Genomic DNA, 27,104 nt, shown 5'->3' with positions numbered 1-27,104 from the left:
CCAATACGGTATATATACTCTATACTAGGCATGCTATACTAGGATGGGGTGTGATGTGAGTCACCCCGCTCACTCTTTGTTTGATCTACTGCCCTCTGGGAAGAGGTACAGAAGCCTGTGCTCCCGCACCACCAGACTCACCAACAGCTTCATACTCCAGGCTATTAGGATCCTGAACTCTCTCCCCACTCTCCCCCCTCCCCCCTCGGCTGCATAACGTCCTGCTCTTTTGGGCCACGATGGCTGCCTTGCACTACTCCACTTGCACTACTCCTCCTGTACTTTTGCGCTATATACTGACTGTCTGCTGTATGCACCATTGCTCCATTTCAACCATGTTGCTCTTATTTATTCATTGATTGCTCTTATTTATTCATTGTATGTGCCTTCTCATGTTTACTTTTTGTATTGTTTACTTGAATGTTTTGTTTGTCTGTGGACCAATTGGGTGTAATATGTCTTGTCACCGTGGGATAGTAGGAAACGCAATTTCGATCTCTTTGTATGTCTTGACATGTGAAGAAATTGACAATAAAGCAGACTTTGACTTTGAATATTTAGTAGATTCTCCTTTTGCAGAAATAACAGCCTCTAAATGCTTCCTATAGATTCCAATGAGAGTCTGGATTCAGGTTGAAGGTATGCAACTGGCCACCTTCAATACCCTGAATAGAAGTGAGGGTTACTAACCTGTAGTTTTTATTTCGTTCCGAATTTCAAATTTGTTTGCCGAGTTTTTTCTAAACTTTCACTTTTTGCATTTCCAACTGAGGACCATGGTCTCAAATTCGGAGGTGTTGATTTTTATCCAAACAGCTTCAAACCGGCCTTGGCCATCTCTTACTGGGAATGAATCTGATTTTCTACCAGCAATGCAAACCAAACTATGGCATCGGTGATAGACAGGGATATGTTTGAAAGCAAGCATACAACATCAATAAAATTGATAAATTGATACTATCTCACCATGCTTCAGTATGGTTGAGTTGAGGTCAACTTCAATACCTTCCACATGTGGCCAGGGTATTACAGGCTTAAAATGGTATACTGGGTCTTCTTGGGGCAGTAATGCATCTACCTGTAATAGATAGATATGAAAATCATAATTAGGCTTTTGATTTATACTCAAATCTACATAAAACAGCATCAGTAAATACACACATCTCTGTTCAAAAAGTTTTTGTGCTATAAAAACATGAGAATGAGACAAATCATTCAAATCTTTTTTTTTATCATTATTGTAACTACCGTAATTTTCGGACTAAAAGTCGCTCCAGAATATAGGTCGCATTAGCCATAAAATGCACAATAACGTGAAAAAAAAACGTATATAAGTCGCTCCGGAGTACAAGTCGCATTTTGGGGGGACATTTATTCGACAAAATCCAACACCAAGAACAAACATGAACGAGCAACAACAGGCTAAACGATAGGTATGCTAACGTGACATAAACACAAACGAAGAGCTGAGAACGGGCCTGACGTAACATTCAGAGTTATTAAAAAACTATTACCGTATTTTCCGCCCTAAAAGGCGCACCTAAAAACCTAAAATTTTCTCAAAAGCCGACAGTGCGCCTTATAGTCCAGTGCGCCTTGTATATGGATCAATTGATGAATTTGTTGATCCATACTGGTTGTATACAGTGCTCTGCCAAAATGTTTCAGTACGTTTTAGTACGACTAGTAAATTACAAGGTCGCATCGCTTCCCAACATTACGGTAACTGTAGTCAGGGGGCGTCACCGAATAGCTGTTGAACCCGCGAGGCTATTTCATTTCAAAATAGGCTGCTCCGTTAATGTTTCGAGTAAATTTACGGATTGATATGGAAGGGAAACATAGGTAAGCAGTACCAATGTGTTAGATCGAACTTTAGTCAGTTCCGATCATTTTATAGGAGATCGTTTGAGAAACGCGATTGTTTACACTTTGCTGAGGCTCATGGGAGATTGCGAGCTGAGGCTCGTGGGACTTTGCGGATGGCTAATGCTATAACGATAGCTGCTATACGTACCAGGATATTTCATGTCAAAATAGGCTGCTCTGTTAATGTTTCGAGTAAATCTACGGATCGCTATGGAAGGGAAACATAGGTAAGTAGTACCAATGCGTTAGATCGAACTTTAATCAGTTCCGATCATTTTATAGGAGATCGTTTGAGAAACGCGATTGTTTACACTTTGCTGAGGCTCATGGGAGATTGCGAGCTGAGGCTCGTGGGACTTTGCGGATGGCTAATACTATAACGATAGCTGCTATACGTACCAGGCTATTTCATGTCAAAATAGGCTGCTCTGTTAATGTTTCGAGTAAATCTACGGATCGCTATGGAAGGGAAACATAGGTAAGTAGTACAATGCGTTAGATCGAACTTTAGTCAGTTCCGATCATTTTATAGGAGATCGTTTGAGAAACGCGATTGTTTACACTTTGCTGAGGCTCATGGGAGATTGCGAGCTGAGGCTCGTGGGACTTTGCGGATGGCTAATGCTATAACGATAGCTGCTATACGTACCAGGCTATTTCATGTGAAAATAGGCTGCTCTGTTAATGTTTCGAGTAAATCTACGGATCGATATGGAAGGGAAACATAGGTAAGTAGTACAATGCGTTAGATCGAACTTTAGTCAGTTCCGATCATTTTATAGGAGATCGTTTGAGAAACGCGATTGTCTACACTTTGCTGAGGCTCATGGGAGATTGCGAACTGAGGCTCGTGGGACTTTGCGGATGGCTAATGCTATAACGATAGCTGCTATACGTACCAGGCTATTTCATGTGAAAATAGGCTGCTCTGTTAATGTTTCGAGTAAATCTACGGATCGATATGGAAGGGAAACATAGGTAAGTAGTACCAATGCGTTAGATCGAACTTTAGTCAGTTCCGATCATTTTATAGGAGATCGTTTGAGAAACGCGATTGTTTACAGAGGGCTCGTTGGTTATTGGCTAGTGGATGCATACCGCAACCCTAGTCAACCTCAGTTTGTTGCAGTATAGCTTCTATTTTATGCGCCTTATAATATATGGACAAAGTTTTAAAATGGGCCGTTCATTGAAGGTGCGCTTTATAATCCGGTGCGCCTTTTAGGGCGGAAAATACGGTACATAAATAACACGTTTATAAAACCATCTGTGTCACTCCAATTCATTAAATCCATCGATCGTCCTTTGTCAACAATGGGTGCGCGCCGCTGATGGCGCTTGCACTTCAAAATATTCCACAGGCCCATATAACGATATATAAATTAGATATCAAAGAACTATTATATAAGCAATATTATCAAACCATCTGTGCACTCTAAATCATTAAATCCATCGATCAAATTCCTCGTCCTTTGTCAACAACGCCGTGCGTGCGCCCTGACGTCAGCCTCGTTGTTATTCCACAGATCTACTATATAACTATATTGTAGCGTTAACAAAGTACAAGGAAAGACGTGGGTTTGGTAAACGGCTCTTTATTTAACAAAACAAACTTCCAGGCGTGTGGCGGCGTGGACTTCCAGCCACGGAGGTGGAAGAGATATCCATAGAATAGGACCGGGCGTGCGTAAAAGCCATGACCGAGCCCCATCCACCGTCCCCGGACAGCCACCCGGCCGAGCGCCGGCCCCCGACTTCTATCCACGGAGGTGAAAGAGAGCTCCGTAGAGTAGGACCGGGCGTGCGTAAAAGCCATAATATTTTTTCAAACCTCCTGTGTCACTCCAAATCCTTAAATCCTTCAAACTCTTCGTCCTCCGTGCCACTTAGAAACAAAGCCGCTCATGATGCCGGTAGTACGTGGGGCCCTTTGTCATCTTCGTCATCCCGTGATCAATCTTTGTCCTTTTTGTAAACAACCGCCACGCCGCGCTGCTGACGTCGCGCTGCTGACGTCACTTGAAATTCAAATTACAGTAATCCCTTGCTACATCGCGGTTTCACTTTTTTTTTCTTTTTTTTTTTTTTAAATTTTTGAAAAAAATTCACATATAAGTCGCTCATTATAAGTCGCCCCCCCCCACCCAAACTATGAAAAAAAACAGAACTTATAGTACGAAAATTACGGTAATCAACTTAATTTGGGCACCTGAAAAATACAGATAAACATAACTCATCACCCTGGCCACATGATACCAAGGATACTAAACTTATTTAGTCAATTTATACTGTAAAAAAGTTAACATTGCCAACTAATTAATTCAATAACAATTATTTTTCATGAACAATTAACACCTTTAATAACACATTTTGCCACTTGAAGATGACATTACATGTGCCTCGGGATAAAGTAACAATCCTTCACTGCTCATGTGAAGTTCGCAAACATGTTTGCCTGCCTGCCTTGTCACGTTGTTAACCATCAAGTCTCAAGCACGTAAGGGTGGGGTCATGCAAGTCAAGTTACTTGGTTGAAGCAAGTCAGAAGTCAAGTCATAAAATGGAGTGTGTAATGCTGCATGAGTAGTACATCTGTAAAAATTAATTATACATTTAAATCTCTAAAGAATGACATTAAATTAACAAGAATGCATGTTATTTTTTTATACAAACGTTTATGAGTGGCACACTGTTGATGCGGCGATAGATACTGATATTCCGTATTTTCACGTTCAAAAGGCGCACTGTAATAAAAGGCGCACTGTAATAAAAGGCGCAGTATCAGTTGTGTGCCGTGACTGTGTTTAACACTCACATAGGGCGCAAGGGCTCATAGGGCACGAGTTTTATATATACAATCCACACCCACACTTACCCCTTTAACGTTCTCATGGCGCTCTCAACTACATCTGCCTTACAACAACACACACACACACACACGGGGTGCACTGCAAATCCACGCCCACACTTCCCCCGTAAATGTTCTCATGGCAACAACAACAACACACACACACACAAGCATACAAGTGTGCGTATTTAAAAATGAAGCGGGAGCAAAACTGAGTTTGGGCTTCACATTTTTATTATCGGTAATGGTCATCAATTAAAGCCATCGAAGTCCTCATCCTCTGATTCCGAATTGAACAGCAGCGCTAAATCTCCAACAGACATGCCAGGTTCACTTTCTTCACTGTCAGAGTCACTTTCCGTGCCGAGTGGCCCCTCGGATATGATGCCGGCTTTTACGAAAGCTCGAACAACAGTGCCAGCAGACATGTTAGCAAGCTCGGCGTTCATTTGCTTCACTTGTTTTTTCACATCGGCTGTTAGATTGGCACGCATAGAGTCACAGATCAACAGCGATAGTGATGCGTGGAAAAAAACCACCTGGTCTCCTTACATATGTTTGTGTGTAAATGTATAGATAATAATGAGACAGCGAGTGCTCAAGTTGTGACTGTATTGAACTGACGCCCGTGCGTCATGACGTAACACAACACAGCAGTGCCGCTGGGGAGTACCATTGTATGTGGGGGCTGGGGGGTTTCCACTCCCTCTAACATCTCCCCTTTTATAGATGGTACCTTATACATTGCTTCAAGCTCCCGCAAAAAATATAAGAGACAAAATTGTGGTGCAGACCAAATTTAAATTCATTCATAATGCAAATCCACGCCCACAATTCTCCCTCTAACGTTCTCATGGCGCTCTTTAATACGTCCGCCTTACAACAACAACATACATAGGGACCACTGCAAGATAGGGCGTGCCGCACATTTTGAAGAAAATCTAAGACTTTTATCCGCTTCTAATAAACTTGAAAATACGGGATGCTGAATGTGAGAAAAATATGTTTAATTGGGGCTGGGCGATACATCAATATCAACATTCAAGAAATTCAAGATGGCGGCGCGTGCATACGCAGCGACCTCTCTCTGTCCCGCCCGAACAGTGTTTTGTTCGTCTAATGAGTGTTTGTCCGGCAGTTTTGTGTGTTCGTCTCGTCGTACTGAGTCGTGCTACAAGTACGTCAGGCAGGTTCTGCTCGACATCGGCGAAAGCGAGTTTTGTCGAGTTCTGGACTTTGATGCGGGGACATTAAAGGAGCTCGGACTGCTACGTCCTGAAGCATCGCCGGACTCGTCTGCTATTCCTCCCCCGGTTGGGAAGCGTCGAAAGCGGTGTGCGAGGAGGCTGAAGAGGGGCAAGCGTGGGGGCGTCCGGGCCAGGCTGGCGGCCAACCCAGCTCGTGCCTTCCATTCTTCTGGCGAATGTTCGATCGCTGGACAACAAAATGGATTACATTCGCTTGCTGAGATCTACGAACCGGATGGTGCGTGACTGCTGTGTGCTCGTGTTCACTGAGACTTGGTTGACCGTCAACATTCCGGACTCAGCTGTACGTCTGGAGCGGCTAGCGTGCTATCGGGCGGACCGGGCCATTGTACAAGGGGGAAAATCTCGTGGAGGTGGAATATGCGTCTACATTCGTGACGAGTGGTGCCGGGACTCTGTGGTGGTGTGCAAGCACTGCTCGCCACTGGCGGAGTTTGTAATCATTAAGTGCCGTCCTTTTTACCTGCCAAGGGAATTTACCGCGATTCTGCTGGTCGCGGTTTACATCCCGCCTTCCAACATCGAAGGCGACAGGTCCGCGGCTCTTAGTGAACTGTACCAGGCTGTCAGTGAACAACAGACAGCGCACCCTGACGGTTTCACCATCTTCGCTGGGGATTTTAATCATGCTGACCTGAAGTCTGTTTTTCCGAGGCTTCACCAGCATGTTAATTTTCCTACGCGTGGCGACAGCTTCCTGGACCTGGTCTACTCTTCGCATAAAGGAGCTTTCAAAGCCGCCCCCCTCCCCCATCTTGGGCTTTCTGACCATGTCACTGTTATGCTTTTGCCCGCATACAGACAAATGGTGAGAACATCCAGACCGGTTCGCAAGCGGGTACGGGTGTGGCCTGAGGGTGCCTCTGATGCGCTTCGTGACTGCTTTGGCTCTACTGACTGGGACATGTTTCGGAGGGCTGCCACTTGCGACGGTCGGGCAGACATTGAGGAGTATAATGACTCTGTTTCCTCCTACATCAGGAAGTGCATTGATGATGTGACTCACTCAAAATCCATCGTCACTCGGGCTAACCGGAAGCCATGGCTGACAGGGGCTGTCTTCAGGCTGCTGAGGGCCAGGGACAGAGCCTTTAGAGCGGGGGATGAGGCTGGCTTGAGGACTGCGAGGGCCGACCTGTCCCGGGGCATCAAAGAAGCGAAGAGGGCGTTCTCGTGCAAAATTACCGCCCACTTCAAGGACAGCAGGGACGCACGGAGCCTTTGGCAGGGCATTCAGACCATCACGGACTACAAGCCCGCGCCGCAGAGCTGTGAAGGCGACGTCAGTCTGCTCAATGACCTCAACCGCTTCTTTGCTCGCTTCGACGCTCAGAACAGCACTTGCCCGCTGAAGGCCACTCCCCTTCCCACGAGCTGCCCCTGTGCCTCTCCGCCGACAGCGTGAGGAGGGCGCTTGCCGCTATCAACATCCGTAAGGCGGCGGGCCCTGACAACATCCCGGGTCGAGCGCTGAAGGACTGCGCTGGTGAGCTGACGGGTGTCTTCACGGACATCTTTAACACTTCCCTGCAGCAGGCCATCGTCCCGTCGTGTTTCAAAGCTGCCACCATCGTACCTGTGCCGAAGAAACCTGCTCCGTCCTGCTTCAATGACTACCGCCCCGTGGCACTTACGCCCATCATCATGAAGTGCTTTGAGCGGCTTGTCATGGAGCACATCCGATCCGTTCTCCCCCCCACCATTGACCCCTTCCAGTTTGCGTACCGAGCCAAACGGTCCTCTGAGGATGCCATCTGCTCTGCCCTCCACTCGGCCCTCACCCACCTGGAGGGGAGGGACTCGTATGTGATTGCTGTTTGTGGACTTCAGTTCTGCCTTCAACACCATTGTGCCACAACGTCTCATCAGCAAACTTGACAAGCTGGGCCTCAGTACCTGCCTCTGCAACTGGCTACTGGACTTCCTCTGTCAGAGGCCGCAGGTGGTACGTATTGGCGACAAAATCTCCGCCAGCATCACGCTGAGCACGGGGGCCCCCCAAGGCTGCGTGCTCAGTCCGCTGCTCTTCACCCTCCTGACGCATGACTGCACTGCCACCTACAACGACAACCGCATAGTGAAGTTTGCTGACGACACGACTCTGGTGGGTCTCATCACCAAGGGAGACGAGACCCAATACAGGTCGGAGGTCGACCTTCTGGCCACGTGGTGCAGGGACAACAACCTCCTGCTGAACGTCAACAAGACCAAGGAGATTGTTGTTGACTTCTGGACGGGTCACACCCAACACCTGCCACTGACCATCGACGGTGCTGTGGTGGAGAGAGTGAGCAGCACCAGATTCCTGGGGGTGCACATCAGTGAGGACCTCTCCTGGACCACCAACACTGCATCACTGGCGAAGAAAGCTCAGCGCCGCCTGTACTTCCTGCGGAAACTCAGGCGAGCAAGTGCTCCTCCGGCCATCATGACCACATTCTATCGTGGCACCATTGAGAGCGTCCTCTCCAGTTGTATCGCTGTGTGGGGTGGTAGCTGCACTGAATACAACATGAAGGCCCTGCAGCGCATAGTGAACACAGCTGGTAAGATTATTGGTGCTTCACTCCCCTCCCTGAAGGACATTTACACCTCCCATCTCACCCGCAAGGCGACCACGATTGTGTGTGATGTGAGTCCACCCCGCTCACTCTTTGTTGATCTTCTGCCCTCTGGGAAGAGGCACAGGAGCCTGCGCTCCCGCACCACCAGACTCACCAACAGCTTCATACTCCAGGGTGTTAGGATCCTGAACTCTCTCCCCCGTCCACCCTCGGCTGCATAACGTCCTGTACTTTTGCGCTATATTCTGACTGTCTGCTGTATGCACACTTGCTCCATTTTTGCTCCTCTTATTTATTGTGTTATTTGTTTATATTTTATTTATTCATTGCTCTTATGTATTCATTGTTTGTGCCTTCTTGTTTTTACTTTTTGTGTTGTTTACTTGTATGTATATTGTGTACTATGTCTTGTCACCGAGGGATAGTGGGAAACGTAATTTTGATCTCTTTGTGTGTCTTGACATGTGAAGAAATTGACAATAAAGCAGACTTTGACTTTGAAGGTGAAAAAACAGTATCGCTCTGAGTGATAGGACGGTTATCTATAGTTATCGTGGTTTCCTTAAATAAGTGTTGACAACGAGTTGGACCAATGATCAACATCTCAGTTTTTTCTGGGTTAAGACGAAGGAAGTTGAGAGACATCCATTGCTTGATCTCCGCAAGGCACGCCTCAAGATTACAACAGTCCCGCGGATCTGTCATCTATAACGGCATATGTAATTGGGTGTCATCCGCGTAACAAAACTAATATTATATTTACGTATTATGTCCCCAAGCGGAATCATATAAATATTAAATAGAATTGGTCCGAGTACCGATCCCTGTGGGACACCACACGTAACATTATAGAGCTCAGAGGACGTATTGCCATGGACCACTCGGTGCGTACTGTCTGATTGATAGGAATAGAACCAGCCTAGTGCTGACCCTGAAATACCAACACAACTTTTAAGACGCTCTAATAAAATATCGAAGTTTACAGTGTCGAAGGCAGCACTAAGATCGAGTAGTAACAATACCAATGAAGTGTTTGAATCCATAGCTATGAGGAGATCGTTAGTCACTTTAGCAAGTGCTGTGTCAGTGGAATGATTAGCTCTAAAACCAGACTGAAAAGAGTCATATCGATAATTGGCGACCATGTAATTCAATAAGCTGCTGCGCTACTACTTTTTCAAGAAGTTTTGCTATGAATGGGAGGTTTGAAACTGGTCTATAATCACTGAGACAGTCGGGGTCAAGATTGGGTCGCTTAAGTAACGGTTTAATGATAGCGGTTTTAAAGGCTGTTGGCACCATCCCAGAGGAGACAGATTAATTATATTTAAGACGGACGGTCCTAAAATTTGAAAAAATTCTTTAAGTAGTTTGGCTGGAAGTGGGTCGAGTAAACATGTTGTTTGTTTAGCCGCACTAACTAATTGTGTAAGCCTTTCAAGGGACACGCTTTTAAAATTTGAGAGGGTTATTGCATGATCATCAGCGCCAGTAATCAGTCTGGACTGAGCGATTGGAATGGTATTCTTGATCCCTAATGGATTCAATCTTTTGAGCAAAACATTTCATGAACTCGTCAGCTGAGTGGAAGGAGCTATCGGGGGTCGGCTGGCGTAGTGTTAGCTTTGCCATTGTATCAAATAGGTATTTAGGATTGTTTTTATTGAGATTAATGACTTGCGAAAAATAACGAGTTTTTGCAGGAGGCTGTCATGCCATGCCTGATGGAAAACCTCAAGTTTGGTTAAACGCCATCTGCGCTCATGCTTTCTACATAATTGCTTAACCTTTCGTGTACGTGTTTCATCTGTGAACCACGGAGTAGGCAATCTACGGCGAGTTTTCAGACGTAGCGGCGCCACAGAGTCGATGGCATTTAACAATGTCGCATTGAATTCATTTGTAAGATTATCAATAGAGCCGCTATATGCGGGAAATATGGCAGTTGCCGGCGACAGTAACTCAGATAGCGCAGTTGCAGTCATGGAGTTAATATTACGGCTGCTATAATTCTGATTGCTCTCTTGTCTTTGACAAAGAACTAAAATTTCAAATTTTATTAAGTAATGATCAGACAAAACAGTCGTGTATGGCAGTACTGTTATATTTGAGGTTGCAAGTCCTCGGGATAATACCAGATCTAAGGTAATTCCATTCTTATGCGTTGCTGCCTGTACGGCTTGCGTAAAACCAAACGTATCAGTTAAAGTCTGAAACGCCGAAGTAAGTGGTGAAGGAATAGGGTCAAAAGACACAAAACCCGCCTAGCCACAATAACAGATACGCTCACATCTCTTTGGATAAAGTATATAAGCAGACAAGTATATTCATGGAGTCAACCAATAAAGAAGACATAACTAGACATTCTTTGATATAAGATAATAACAGAGGTTGCTACAACTTCACGATTCAATATGTATTTCTGTGCACTGCAAAATAAATGTCTTTTGATATGTTGCCTAAATAGCTTAATGACCCTTAAGGAACTGTGTAATGCATGCCTGATGTCTTTTCTCTAAATCATGGACACGGCCAGAGTCGTCTTGACCGTTCAGTACTTGATTATATCTTGTGTTTTGACTAAACGTCATATGTCGCCTAAATGTGAGACGCCAGCTTTTCGATTACTACTGAACGCTCTGCACATGTCGCCTAAATGTGAGACGCCAGCTTTTCGATTACTACTGAACGCTCTGCACAGAGGGAAATATTTTGCTTAACAAAGAAGAGATACGTGCGGAAGCATGATTAAACTAAGAATGTAATGATGTAAGCAAAGACATGGAGTATCAAAAGAACAAACTTTGCATCGTCAGGGAACATTAATAAATTGATGATGTCACAGCCAAAAGCTCACATAATTCCGTACAAAATGACAAAATTGAAAGAATGACGAATGGATGAGGTGCGACAGTGTAGGAATGGAGCAGAATGTTTACAGGAAGGTCACTTGGAGATAAAACCAGCAGGTGCCAGAGGGAGACAGCCAAGGACTCTGCCAAAGATGATCACCAAGGCCGAAAGACGGGATGGAAGACAACAGCCCCCACACACACACCGAATCGTCCATAACCAGCACCCACTCCCATGGAATCAAACTCTACTGCGAACTCGCCCCACCCCAACGACTCATCACCCATCAAACTCGCCCCACACCGGCCTGTGCAACTGAATATAAACTGACCAAAGAACCTTGAACGTTGCCTTTTCTGAATGGAGACTTTCTGCTCTTGAAAGGCCCAGCGCTGTATTGTACTTTCCTGAAAACAGAGCTTTCTTAACAAGAATTGTGATTGAACTCAACCAACCTGTGTAAGTCTAATTTCTGCTTCAGTGTCTTTGCATTTTCCTAAATCTGAAGAAATTAAACGAGCACGCAGTGAGTAAATTGGATAACAGGTGATTGGCAATGGCTTTTGCCGTGAGGCGCAGATAGCGCTCCCTAAATTGTGGACCAAATCCAACAGTGGCTCTGACGGTAAATTCATGTGGATATTGAAATCGCCCATGATTATTATATTATCCGCATTTGTCACTAGATCAGCCACAAATTCTGAAAATTCATCCAGGAAGCCAGAGTAAGCCCCGGGTGGACGGTAAATAACAGCAAGATAAAATGACGGCAAAGCGGTGGATCGGACAGTGAGAACTTCAAATGTTTTAAATACGTTAATCGAACGAGGCCTAAATCTAAGATCGGAATTTGAGATGAGGGCGACACCCCCACCCGCGCTCCTTTAAATTTGCCTCGCAAGTAGCCGTTACGCAGCGGCACGGCGACTACCGGTCGCCAGCAAATGTATTTTGTTGTCTCGTTTACTTATGGTTATTTAGTATAGCGGAACCGTTACGCGCAGTTAGTTATGTAATGTTGGCCGTCTACGAGTGTTGTGTGACGTCAGAAGTTGAGCATTGATTTACGTGCTGTAATTCTGCTGTCTGTTGCAGAACCACACAGACACCCCACAAACCACGCACACCCTTCACACACTTCACACAATAACATTTTGCCAGTTTGTCTGTATGCCCCTATGAGCCACAGTGCCTGTTACTTTTTTGCCAATAATTCAGTAAAGCAAACAAAACTGAACCACGTCTTCCCGCCTGTGTTCTGACCGACACCCGGGGGCGAAAAGAGCATAACCATCCGAGCCAACCCCCTATACAGTCCTCAGGCTCCCCAACAATAGCGTTAGCAGTTTGCATTATTTTATTGCAATGTTTTTCCTTATTCAGATTTGTTTCAAGACTACAGTTACAGTTAGACTTCACTTTGATGCTCAATGCAGTTATTGCAATTTTTTTGTTTTATCACAGTAGATTGGTTTATTTGCATTTCAAAAACCAGAAGCCTTCATTTACAAATGTGATTGCACTTTAGTTTACATATTTAAATGTTCATATATTAGGATGTTTTTGCATGATTTGAATGAGGCAAAATAACATGCTTTTTCTCTCTAATATATTGTTATAATCATTTGTTTCAGATGTACTGTAATTATTTTCTGTATAAAAATTTAATTTGGTGTTCAAAAAGTCTTTTTTCAAATTTGAGTCTTGAAAAAGAGGGGGTCGTCTTATAAACAGGATCGTCTTATATTCGGGCCAATACGGTAGTATTGTGTGCCCCTCCGTGAGTCGTCACCTTGTCGTGGTGGAGGGGTTTGCGTGTCCCTATGATCCTAGGAGCCATGTTGTCTGGGGCTTCATGCTCCTCGTAGGGCCACCCATGGCAAAAGGGTCCTAGGTGAGGGGCCAGACGAAGCACAGCTCAAAAGACCCCTTATGAAAAATACAATATATGGACTTAATTTTCCCTCGCCCGGACGCGGGTCACCAGGGCCCCCCTCTGGAGCCAGGCCTGGAGGTGGGGCTTGAAGGCGAGCGTCTGGTGGCCGGGCCGTCGCCCGAAAAGGGAACGTGGGTCCCCCTTCACATAGGCTCAACCCCTGTGGGAGGGGCCAAAGGGGTCGGGTGCGTAGTGAGCTGGGCGGCGGCCAAGGGCGGGAACCTTGGCGGTCCGATCTCCAGCTGCAGACGATGGCCTTTGGGACATGGAATGTCACCTCTCTGGCTGGAAAGGAGCCCGAGCTGGTGTGTGAGGCAGAAAGGTTCTGACTAGACATAGTCGGACATGCCTCCACACACAGTTTGGGTTCTGGTACAAGCACTCTCGAGAGGCGCTGGACTCTCTTCCACTCTGGAATTGCTCACGGTGAGAGGCGTCAGGCAGGTGTGGGCCTACTTATTGCCCCCTGGCTGGGCGCCTGCACATTGGGGCCTTCGGGTGGGGGGACAGGTCCTGACTGTTGTTTTTGCCTATGCACCGAACAGCAGCTCAGAGTACCCACCCTTTTTGGGGTCCTGAGAGGAAGTGCTGGAGAGCGCTCCTTCTGGGAACTCCAGCGTTCTACTGGATGACTTCAATGCTCACGTGGGCAATGACAGTGAGACCTGGAAGGGCGTGATTGGGAGGAATGGCCCCCCGATCTGAACCGGAGCGGTGTTCTATTGTTGGACTTCTGTGCTTGACACGAATTGTCAATAATGAACACCATGTTCAAACATAAGAGTGTCCATGTGTGCACCTGGCACCAGGACACCCTAGGCCGCAGTTCGATGATCGACTTTGTAGTCGTGTCATCGGATTTGCGGCCGAATGTTTTGGACACTCAGGTGAATAGAGGGGCGGAGCTGTCAACTGATCACCACCCGGTGGTGGGTTGGCTCCGATGGTGGGGAAAGATGCCGGTCCAACCTGGCAAACCCAAACGTACTGTGAGGGTCTGCTAGGAACGTCTGGCAGAATCCCCTGTCAGGAAGAGCTTCAACTCCCACCTCTGGCAGAGCTTTTCCCATGTCCCGGAGGAGGCGGGGGACATTGCGTCTGAATGGACCATGTTCCATGCCTCCATTGTCAGGCAGCCGCCCGGATCTGTAGCCACAAGGTGGTCGGTGCCAGTCATGGCGGCAATCCCCGAACCCGCTGGTGGACACTGGCGGTAAGGGATGCGGTCAAGCTTAAGGAGTCCTATCGAGCCGTTTTGGCCTGTGGGACTCCGGAGGCAGCCAAGCGGAACGCGGCTTTGGCGGTTGCGAGGCCCTGGAGAATGACTTCCAGATGGGTTCGAGGAAATTCTGGTCTACAATCTGGCGTCCCAGGAGGGGGAAGCAGTGCACCGTCAACACTGTTTACAGTGAAGATGGCGTGCTGCTGACCTCGGCTCGGGACATCGTGAGTCGGTGGGGAGACTACTTCGAATACCTCCTCAATTCCACCGACACGCTTTTCATTAGGAAGCAGGGCCTGGAGACTCTGAGGTGGACTCTCCAATCTCTGGGGTCGAAGTCACTGAGTAGGGACAGGGTCATCAGAGTAGGGAGAGGATCAAGTTTGCAAGTGGATTGTTCAGATTTTCAGACAAGGTTGCTTATTTCATCGGCAGAGGGTAGGTTGAAGTCAGGGAATGGATGAGAGAGTAATTTGAAAGTCAGGGAGCGTTAGGGGGGCTGAGATCTTGGGGGCTAACTACTGATGGATATTGTCAATTTTAGTTTTAAAAAAAGTCATAATTGAATTACAGGAATCGGTGGAGTAAAAATGGGGATGGAGAGAGTCAGGTGGTCAAAGTGTTTTGTGAAGCAGGGAGAAAAGTGCTTGAGAGTTTCCAGAACCTAACCTGAATAAATCTGCATAATAGTTAGATTTTGCTGTGGAGAGTGTGTCCTTATAGAAGAGAGGTTCCTCAGCCAAGTATTGTATCAGGGCCGATGAGGGGCTTATCAGAGAAAGCGCAGCAGTGCATATGAGTGGTGCTGAATGGTTAACCTATATTCTGGCTCACGAAACAGGGCCGAGAAGGGAAGCAGGTGTAGCCAGGTATGACCGGTCAAACAGGAAGAGCCAAGGTGACAAAACTTGTTTTGTAACGGCTCACAGTAGGTACTTCAAACAGCCGATCGAGCAGCCAATCAGAAAGTACAACACAGCTTCAATAAACCAGAAGGACAATGGACATTAACGTAATAATTGCCACGAAATTCAAGTTTAAATGTTAAACAACCGGCCAGTGTTCACCAAACCGGAAGTCTTATGCAACTGCACCGCGCTGGTCGCATTATTGTGACAAAACCGTCGCTGAAATTTAGAAAATACTTTTAAAGTCCTGATGTACTTTCCAAAATTTAAGTGGACATCAGTGCGCCGGGAGCTTAATTTTGTCCGATCGCGCAACTGCAGCGCACCGCCAAACGCGTAACCGTTGCACGCCGCCGACCGAGCAACTGCACCGCGCTGGTCGCATTATTGTGACAGAGCGGTCGCTAAAATTCAGATAATATTTTTAAAGTCCTAATGTACTTTCCAAAATTTAAGTGGACCTCAGTGCGCAGGGAGCTTGATTTGGTCCGATCGCGCAACCGCAGCGCGCCGGGCGCTCAATGTCGCATTGCTTTAGGACAGGGGTGTCCAAACTACGGCCCGCGGGCCAACTGCGGCCCGCGGTCCAGTTTTTATTGGCCCGCAGCAAAGAAGAAGTACTGGGCAGGCTAACGAGTTAGCGGAAATATGCTAATTCGCGATCGTGCTAACACGCGCAAACGGACCTCTAAAGGAAATTAAACGAACATTTGGAGCAATACTACATTGTCCTAAAGGTTAGACACATGTGATCATTCATTTCTCTTGTTAGGAGACACACTTACATCGCCAATGACTCCTGTACCACTGTAACCGACATATGTACAAGAACATAAAAAAGGAAGTGGTATTGCCTGAAAACCGCCTTCAAAATAAATCACCCTACCTCAAATCAAAGCATGGCTGAATAACATAAATAACATGGAGAATTCTTAACACAAACTGTAAATGTGTTTTTAGAACAACTTTTATTATTATACATTTTTTTATAACAAGGTAGAAGTGTACATACTGTAAATATGTTCTTAGAACTCTTTTATTATTATAACAATTTTCTATAACAAGGTACAACACTGTAAATATGTTTTTAGAACTCTTATTATAATAACATTTAAAAAAAAAAAAAAAAAGGTACAAGTGTACGCACTGCAATTGTGTGGGCACTCCTTGCCTTCTGCTGGCGTGTGGGCAAGTTTTGTGCCATAATTCCGCAATTTAGAAGTTTTATTTTGGCTTTTAATTCTTTTTTTCAATTTGGGAAAAAAAATCCGCGATGTAGTGAAACCGCGATAAACAAACCGTGATGTAGCGAGGGATTACTGTACATCACTGAAAATCAAGGCAATTGTGTTTGTCTAATTTGTAAAGAGACGGTTGCCTTGTTTAAGGATTTCAACTTAAAGAGACACTACCAGACTAAACATGCTAACACATATGACAAGCTAACAGGGAGGGATCGTACTGATAAAGTGAAGCAGCTCCAAGCTGAACTGGCATCACAACAGCGATTCTTCACACGGGACTGTGAGTCAAAAATAAATATTACTAAAGCAAGCTACGAAGTTGCCATGTTAAGACTGTTGATGTTATGGACCTGTAGACCTGACACAAACTATTATTTTCTGAAAGATAATGTAAATGACAAGAGCAAAATTCACTAGTTTTAAGTTTTAATAATAACAGACAACTTTGCATTACTTATAACTCCCGTTTAAAATGTTCATGAGGCAAAAGTAATTTTAAACTCATGTAAATTTAAGGTATTTTATACAGTTTGTTCAATGTTATCTGACTCTTCAGATATGAATGAAAGGCAGAATTTGTGTTTTTAGAGTTGTTCACATCTGCCTGAGTGACTCATATTTGGTTATTTTGTCATTTGAAAAATAAAGACAATTGTGACAATGAAATTTGTTTTATAACAGTGTGTATTTGCATGACATTTTTGTAGTTAAAAAATGTCCGAAAAAACTATTGGCCCCCGGGCCCCTTCACTTTATCAAATCTGGCCCTCCTTGCAAAAAGTTTGGACACCCCTGTCCTAAAGGTTAGTTTGTAAAGAGACGGTTGCCTTGTTTAAGGATTTCAACTTAAAGAGACACTATCAGACTAAACATGCGAACACAATCGACCAGCTAACAGGGAGTGACCGCGCCGATAAAGTGAAACAGCTCCAAGCTGAACTGGCATCACAACAGCGATTCTTCACACGGGACTGTGAGTCAAAAATAAATATGACTAAAGCAAGCTACGAAGTGGCCATGTTAAGACTGTTGATGTTATGGACCTGTAGACCTGACACAAACTATTATTTTCTGAAAGATAATGTAAATGATGAGCAAAATTCACTAGTTTTAAGTTTTAATAATAACAGACAACTTTGCATTACTTATAACTCCCGTTTAAAATGTTCATGAGGCAAAAGTAATTTTAAACTCATGTAAATTTAAGGTATTTCATACAGTTTGTTCAATGTTATCTGACTCTTCAGATATGAATGAAAGGCAGAATTTGTGTTTTTAGAGTTTTTCACATCTGCCTGAGTGACTCATATTTGGTTATTTTGTCATTTGAAAAATAAAGACAATTGTGACAATGAAATTTGTTTTATAACAGTGTGTATTTGCATGACATTTTTGTAGTTAAAAAATGTCCGAAAAAACTATTGGCCCCCGGGACCCTTCACTTTATCAAATCTGGCCCTCCTTGCAAAAAGTTTGGACACCCCTGCTTTAGGAGCATCTTTGTGTTTTAGGATGGCTTTACTGCTCCCACTTGCTTCCTTTGGAGGCATGATTAGAGTTGATGCAATCCTCAGAGTAACGAGAACGTAATAACGAACGGAGTCAGTTGGCATGCGGGTCCTCTCGGCTCATCTCGCGAGGTTCGACAACCGAATTTCGTCCGACATCCGAAGCAAAAAAATCTCGAATTTTTTGTTAGAATACCGATTTGTTCGAGAACCGGGACGTTCGAAAACCGGGCTCCACTGTATACTGTATTTTCCCGATCGAAAGGCACACCGTAATAAAAGTTATGTGTGCCATGACTGTGTTCAACACACACATAGGGCACAACGCATCATAGGGCGATGATGCACACAAATGAAAAGACAAAATATATGCATATATAAATACTAGGGGTGTAACGATTCATCGATACATCGATATAATGCTCTACGATTTGTTGGCATCGATGCCAAACGTAAACATCGATCTATATCGCCCGTTTTTGACCTCGGACATTAGACGCGACTTTATTTTGAAATCCAGTTCATTGTTGCTTGCTTCCTCTTTCCGGGAGCAGTGCGCGGCGTGTTGTGTTGTGAGCAGAGCAGGCACGTGAAAGGGGAGCCGACAACTACGCGGCTCCTGGGCTGGTGCTATGGGTAGTGTCCAAGAAGACGAGGAAATTATAGGAATTTGATAAAGTTCAGTGCTAAAATAAGCACTTTGTATACTACAATACTCTTGTAATTTCCTAAATAAAGAGTTTGCAGTACCTTGTTGATTTTGCGTAGGAATTGTTATAAATCAGGATATTGTTCTATATCGATCGTAGAGCACTATATCGTGATGTATCGTGAATGAATCACAGCAGGTTTTAAGATATCGGCAAATATCGTATCGAGGGTCTTTGTATCGATATGATATCGTATCGTGACAAAACCCGCGATTTACACCCCTAATAAATACACATACATACATAGATACATACATACATACACACATACATACAGTGCCTTGCGAAAGTATTCGGCCCCCTTGAACCTTTCAACATTTCGCGACATTTCAGGCTTCAAACAAAGATATAAAAGTTTAATTTTTTGTCAAGAATCAACAACAAGTGGGACACAATCGTGAAGTGGAACGAAATTTATTGGATAATTTAAACTTTTTTAACAAATAAAAAACTGAAAAGTGGGGCGTGCAATATTATTCGGCCCCCTTGCGCTAATACTTTGTAGCGCCACCTTTTGCTGCAATTACAGCTGCAAGTCGCTTGGGGTATGTCCCTAGCAGTTTTGCACATCGAGAGACTGGAATTCTTGCCCATTCTTCCTTGCAAAACAACTCGAGCTCAGTGAGGTTGGATGGAGAGCGTTTGTGAACAGCAGTCTTCAGCTCTTTCCACAGATTCTCGATTGGATTCAGGTCTGGACTTTGACTTGGCCATTCTAACACCTGGATACGTCTATTTGTGAACCATTCCATTGTAGATTTGGCTTTATGTTTTGGATCATTGTCCTGTTGGAAGATAAATCTCCGTCCCAGTCTCAGGTCTTTTGCAGACTCCAACAGGTTTTCGTCCAGAATGGTCCTGTATTTGGCTCCATCCATCTTCCCATCAATTTTAGCCATCTTCCCTGTCCCTGCTGAAGAAAAGCAGGCCCAAACCATGATGCTGCCACCACCATGTTTGACAGTGGGGATGGTGTGTTCAGGGTGATGAGCTGTGTTGCTTTTACGCCAAACATATCGTTTTGCATTGTGGCCAAAAAGTTCGATTTTGGTTTCATCTGACCAGAGCACCTTCTTCCACATGTTTGGTGTGTCTCCCAGGTGGCTTGTGGCAATCTTTAAATGAGACTTTTTATGGATATCTTTGAGAAATGGCTTTCTTCTTGCCACTCTTCCATAAAGGCCAGATTTGTGCAGTGCACAACTGATTGTTGTCCTATGGACAGACTCTCCCACCTCAGCTGTAGTTATCTGCAGTTCATCCAGAGTGATCATGGGCCTCTTGGCTGCATCTCTGATCAGTCTTCTCCTTGTTTGAGATGAAAGTTTGGGGGGACGGCCGGGTCTTGGTAGATTTGCAGTGGTCTGATACTCCTTCCATTTCAATATAATTGCTTGCACAGTGCAATATTATTCGGCCCCTTTACTTTCAGTGCAGCAAACTCACTCCAGAAGTTCAGTGAGGATCTTTGAATGATCCAATGTTGTCCTAAATGACTGATGATGATAAATAGAATGCACCTGTGTGTAATCAAGTCTCCGTATAAATGCACCTGCTCTTTGATAGTCTCAGGGTTCTGTTTAAAGCGCAGAGAGAACCATGAAGACAAAGGAACACACCAGGCAGGTCCGAGATACTGTTCTGGAGAAGTTTAAAGCCGGATTTGGATACAAAAAGATTTCCCAAGCTTTAAACATCTCAAGGAGCACTGTGCAAGCAATTATATTGAAATGGAAGGAGTATCAGACCACTGCAAATCTACCAAGACCCGGCCGTCCCTCCAAACAAATCTGGCCTTTATGGAAGAGTGGCAAGAAGAAAGCCATTTCTCAAAGATATCCATAAAAAGTCTCGTTTAAAGTTTGCCACAAGCCACCTGGGAGACACACCAAACATGTGGAAGAAGGTGCTCTGGTCAGATGAAACCAAAATCGAACTTTTTGGCCACAATGCAAAATGATATGTTTGGCGTAAAAGCAACACAGCTCATCACCCTGAACACACCATCCCCACTGTCAAACATGGTGGTGGCAGCATCATGGTTTGGGCCTGCTATTCTTCAGCAGGGACAGGGAAGATGGCTAAAATTGATGGGAAGATGGATGGAGCCAAATACAGGACCATTCTGGAAGGAAACCTGTTGGAGTCTGCAAAAGACCTGAGACTGGGACGGAGATTCATCTTCCAACAGGACAATGATCCAAAACATAAAGCCAGATCTACAATGGAATGGTTCACAAATAGACGTATCCAGTCAATGGCCAAGTCAAAGTCCAGACCTGAATCCAATCGAGAATCTGTGGAAAGAGCTGAAGACTGCTGTTCACAAACGCTCTCCATCCAACCTCACTGAGCCCGAGCTGTTTTGCAAGGAAGAATGGGCAAGAATTCTAGTCTCTCGATGTGCAAAACTGATAGGGACTTGCAGCTGTAATTGCAGCAAAAAGTGGCGCTACAAAGTATTAGCGCAAGGGGGCCGAATAATATTGCACGCCCCACTTTTCAGTTTTTTATTTGTTAAAAAAGTTTAAATTATCCAATAATTTTTTTTCCACTTCACGATTGTGTCCCACTTGTTGTTGATTCCTGACAAAAAATGTTACTTTTATATCTTTATGTTTGAAGCCTGAAATGTCGCGAAATGTTGAAAGGTTCAAGGGGGCCGAATACTTTCGCAAGGCACTGTAGATAAAAATGATGCAGCTAATGAGATTCTGTTAGTGGAATTATAGTCACTGATATCAGCGATCACTTGCCAATATTTACCACTTTTAATACTGACTATGAACAACAGGAGAACAACAATACAATTAGGAAAAGAGTCAAGTCACAGGAGACTCTTAATGCTCTAGAACAGTGATCCCCAACCTTTTTTGCGCCACGGACCGGTTACGTGTCAGAAATATTTTCGCGGACCGGCCTTTATATAAATAAATAATAGATTTATATGACTAAATAATACATTTATATAAATAAATAATACATTTATAATAAATATATGAATACGATGAAATAAAATGATACGACTGGCATAAAAACAAGTATAAACGACATTAAAATAAAACTCACCATTACATTGAATTAGTGGGAGCACTGAGCTTGTTTCTCAGAAACGAGCCGGTCCCATCTAGGCGTAATCGGAGACAATGACACCCGAAGTGGTTAAGGTTTGTCTTTTAATGCAGGATGCTTGGTCTCCATGTGCCGAAGCAGTTTTGAGGGCTTCATTGCCTCGTTAGCTAGCCTGTCGCCACATATTATGCAGAGTGGGCTTGGCGCGTCATAGTCTTTTAAATGCAGCTTTCCTTTTCTTAGAAGTCGTAGCCTCTTCTTCTTCCGTCTCCTCATTGGGCGTTTTTCCCTTTCCGAAGAAGCTTTCCAAACATCTCTGTTTCTTGCTCATTTTTGCTTGCTTCGCGGGCTCAACTGAGGTGACATGTCACGTGACCGAGACGAGCGTCTTGACCTGAACCGACGGATGTAATTGGGCGAGAATCGCCAATTTTTTTATATTTTTCAAAATAAATACTTACTCATTTTTGCTAGCTTTGCGGGCTCGACTGGGGAAACATGTCACGTGACCGGGACGAGCGTCTTGACCTGAATTAATTGATCGTCGATTAAAACAATTATTTTTTTTTTCTGTGTGGCTTGGCGGCCCGGTACAAAGTGACCCACGGACCGGTACCGGTCCGCGGCCCGGTGGTTGGGGACCACTGCTCTAGAAAATGACTTAATTGATCAGAATTGGAATAAGGTTTATTGCAGTAATGATGATGAAGATAAATGCATTTTTGTCTTCTTTACTGTACACGTGAAAGAAAAAGTAAAACTAATTAAAAACTTTGTTACAGGTAACAAAAAATTTTCATTTTCAAATTGGATAAGGAGTGGGACATCCCCACACCGAATCACCGCCCACCACCCCACCCCCATCGCACCCACCCCTATGGAGGCAGCTCTCATTGAATTTGCATTGAACTGGTGTGTTGCAACAGGGAGACATAGGGTGTATTCAGACCTGACTGTTTGGTCCACTTTAAACGGACCAGGGTTCGATTGTAACGCTGGTCCGGACCTTTTGTACAGGTGTGAATACATGCAAATGAATCCTGGTGCGCATTAAAGAAACAGACTAAGACCTACTTTTTCAAGTGGTCTGAGTTCACTTCCAAACGAACTATAGTGTGTTTCTTTCAGGTGTGAATACAAACAGCATAGATCCGAACCAATAGCACAAATATGCAGAGCAGAACACAACGCGTAGGACTTGCACGTTTTCCTCCATTTCCAGGTCCGTGCAAAGTGTGCCACCCTAGTCATTGCTGTCTAATGGGCGCACAGATCGTCACAAGTGTGGATGTGTATACTTCACTTGCAAAATGTACAGTCTGAATAGGAAACGCACCCGTATTGTAGTCATAGCTTCTTTCGGAAGGCCATTATGACTGTCAACCCAAATAAATGTATGAGCACCTCATATTATATACAGTAAAAGCTACAAAACAAACTGACAAATAAGTCGTTTTCAAATCAGATGAGTAAAAATTGGTCAAATATCTCAAAAATATAGTATATTATTAAAAGTGAAGACAATTTGCAATTCTAGTAATGACACAAATTTGATGCACAATTTGTCTTCGCGGGCCACATAAAAATATGTGGCGGGCCGTATCTGGCCCCCGGGCCTTGAGTTTGACACCAGACACCAGATAAGGAGTATCCAGTCCACCCTAAAGATGGACTGAATACTCCTCTAGCTTATTGTTGGGGAGGTGATATAGTTTGATCATTTATTACGTGGTTTTGCCACTGACGTCACATAAGGATTATTAGTAAACTTCCACACCGGGAAATAACTGACACATAATAAATTACAATTGGCGCCCTCTACTCGCTATAGTGCTACATTTAATGGGAAATATGAATTCTGTAAATCGCGACCAAGATGCACTTTGACGGTTTGGACCTGTATTTATTTAGGAATTACTGAGCGATAGAGTTCCGGATGAAGGGATTTGAGCGTCTATTCATTTACTTACCCTTTCTCCAAAGTGATTCCCTGCGCTCAATTTGGTTAATGAAGACCACAACACCGCTAATACGAGAAACGTAACAATGACAAATAAACCCCGTAAGAAAAATCCTACTTTAAATCTCATTTTGGAATACCTTCCTAAAAGCCTAGAAACGAACACCTCAACACAAGGTTTGACGATGGTAATGTCTGCAGGACAGGAAGCTACTGGCCAAGTTTCATTTTTTACGTTGTAAGATTCTCCATCTGCGATACCCGCCCTTTTGTTTACATCTTAGGCTCCATCCAAACACCTCCACTATAACCGAGGATTCTCATTGAAGTGTACATCACGTCGAAGTGTACAGGATACGAGAGCGTAGGTTACAAGCGTGTGAACTTGCACAATTAGGACACTGTGTGCTACGTCATCGACTTATGCCGATGATAGCGTAGTCCAAATTCGCAGGCTACATCCTCCAAGGCCGGTTCCAAAGTTGGGTCCTTCGTAGCCCTGACGCTCTTCCTCCGTGGACCGCATAAATCGTGGCGAATTTAGCGGACTATCTCTGTACAAATCAATAGGCAGCGTCCTTCAACAAACAATATGGCGAAGACGTGGCGTCATTTCCGGCGGGACAAGACTTTTTGTTTTTTGTTTTTTAACTTTCAGATCACTTTTATTGACAATCAATTAGAAAACATCTCAAATAATCAATTAAAGCTAGCAGACGCGGAAACACCAAAAAGGGATCCAGATGAGCAACAGTAAAGAATATGGTAAACACAAAAAATCTCAGCACTATGCCATGATAACACATTTTACATACAGCTCTGTACAAGAAAATGTGACGACAGAGCAGGTACTGTACCTCTGGAGTAACATTGCATCACATGATGCAGCAGGGAAGGCACTGATAAGAAACAGTGACGTAAGCATTTTGGCCACGAATTTGAAAAGTGAATGAAAGCACAAAGTGGACAGATAATGTGTAACAGAAAACTACTCCAATAACAAAGTGTGGAGCAAATGGGCAACATGCAGATTTCCCTTGACTTATGCAAATTTAGAATTGTAGTCAAAGTTGGACATATTTTGAAGGTTAAAAAATAAGCTTCTGAAATACATTCATTCCTAACAAAAAAGGAAACCAAAAATATCGAATGGACCCAGAGGGAAATGTCCCCTTCAAACTCGATACTGGTACGGATATTACTGCTGTATCACAGACTGAGTTTAGTAACATCTTTTCCAACACACAGCAGCCTGTTCTCAAAAAGCCAGAAAAGCCCTTGTTTGGTCCAGGACGGATTCCACTGGATGTGTCAGGGTTCACCAGACTGCAGCTGAGGAAAGGAGCCAAGCAGACAATGGAGAAGGTTTATGTTGTTAAAAACCTGAGCACGCCAATGCTTGGGTTGCCAGCCATTACAGCCCTTGGCTTGCTCATCCGAGTTGACAGCATAGACATGGATACCCTCAAGGCAAGTTAGTACCCCAAGTTGTGCAGTGGTCTGGGTCAGCTACAACAACCATACACCATAAAGCTCAAGCCAGACGCCGTGCCATATTCAGTAAAAAAAAAACAGGAGGATTCCACTACCTCTGGTGGGTGAAGTCAAGAGAGCGCTCCAGCTCATGGAAGCTCTGGGCGTCATCAGCCGGGTGGAGGAGCCAACTGATTGGTGTGCCAGCATGGTGGTCGTGCCCAAAAAGGACAGAAAAAAAGTGCGGTTGTGTGTGGATTTAACCGGCTTGAATGTGTATGTGTGCCGTGAAAAGTACATTCTTCCATCTGTGGAACAAAGCCTGGGAATGCTTGCTGGAGCGAAGCTGTTCAGCAAGTTGGATGCCATCATGGGTTTTTGGCAGATTCCGTTAACGGAGGAGTCAGCCAAGTACACTACATTCATAACACCCTTTAGACCATAGGTCGGCAACCCATGGCTCCGGAGCCACATGTGGCTCTTTCATCCTTCTGTTGTGGCTCCCTGTGACTTTGGAAAATAATGAGTATTTTATAAAAAATAAATTTTATTTTAGTTTGTTCATTTTAAAATATAATTCAGAATTTGAAGATTATGGTAAACTTGTAACATTAAAATTAAACGTTTTTAATATTTTTACCGCCCAAAATATGCGTCACATCCGCTGATGTGCGACATTCGAATTCCTGGCGTCCCTCACGTCTGGCAGCCGGCGTTTTTCCAGCACACTACCAGCGTGATAACTATATATTAAGTGAAGTAGTCCTTTTTTTTAATTCAGGAGGACAAGTGGCTGCACACTCCAGTACACGCAATGGGACAGAAGCAGACTGCGCATTGTTTTGGTTTGCATTGTTCGTTCAGTGCTGGTGGATAATATTTGGATAAGTTTGGATTTTTATCTCATAAATAAGAGGACAGGTGACTGCAGGCTGTTTGCATTTTTTGTTCAGTGGGTTGGGTAAGTTTGGATTTTTATTTCTTAAATACGAGGACTCAAATAGACACCGGGTATTTTATTTGAAATTAAGCATCAACCAAGTGTAAAATGCTTTTTGTTACATGCAGAAATAAAATTATGTGTTCTCTGCAGCAGTTCGTTGATTTCATTTTCATAAATGCAATAGTTTTTTGTACATAGCATAATATATACATGCATAATATATATAATGATGTCAAAATGGGTTGTGGCTCCAGGTGCTTTCTTTTCATTGGGGGCGGTCCCTAATGGCTCTTTGAGTAAAAAAGGTTGCCGACCCCTGCTTTAGACGGTTCCACTTTAACCGCCTTCCATTTGACATCACCTCTGCGCCGGAACATGCGCCGATCGATCACAGAGGGGCTCAACGGTGTGGTTTGTCACATCGATGATCTGTTGGTGTGGGGGCGGGACCAGGAAGAGCACGACACTCGACTTTATGCCGTGCTACAAAGACTGGAAAAAGCAGGCATCACACTGAATGTGGACAAGTGTGAACTCTCCAAGAGCGAAGTAGTCTTCCTGGGCCATATCATCACAGCTGCAGGCATCCGCCCTGAAAGACAGAGGCCATCACAGATATGACAGAGCCCACAATTGTGAAAAAGATAAACCGCTCCGTGACCTCTCGAAGAAAAACTGCTACCCAGCAGCTGGGACGTGGACCAGGCAGCAGCGTTTGAAGCGCTA

At 44.3% G+C, this 27,104-nt stretch overlaps 1 protein-coding gene across 4 annotated transcripts in view; it reads right to left on the bottom strand.

Moving 5' to 3' along the window:
- galnt7 (UDP-N-acetyl-alpha-D-galactosamine: polypeptide N-acetylgalactosaminyltransferase 7) overlaps positions 1-24,432 on the bottom strand; it is a 209,064-nt gene extending 184,632 nt beyond the window's left edge. The window contains exons 1-2 of one of the 4 annotated variants that reach the window (XM_037254645.1): positions 23,973-24,432; positions 967-1,078 (exon numbers count right to left, since the gene is read on the bottom strand). In XM_037254645.1, the coding sequence (XP_037110540.1) occupies positions 967-1,078; positions 23,973-24,092 (232 nt within the window). In that variant the 5' untranslated portion in view covers positions 24,093-24,432. The remainder of the gene's footprint in view (positions 1-966; positions 1,079-23,972) is intronic. The other 3 variants (XM_037254616.1, XM_037254636.1, XM_037254626.1) reach the window with 3 other exon arrangements.
- Between the last annotated feature and the right edge of the window lie 2,672 nt (positions 24,433-27,104).

This window comes from Syngnathus acus, chromosome 1 (genome assembly GCF_901709675.1).
Source record: "Syngnathus acus chromosome 1, fSynAcu1.2, whole genome shotgun sequence".
NCBI lineage: Eukaryota > Metazoa > Chordata > Actinopteri > Syngnathiformes > Syngnathidae > Syngnathus > Syngnathus acus.
This window is presented reverse-complemented; position numbering and strand designations above follow the sequence as displayed.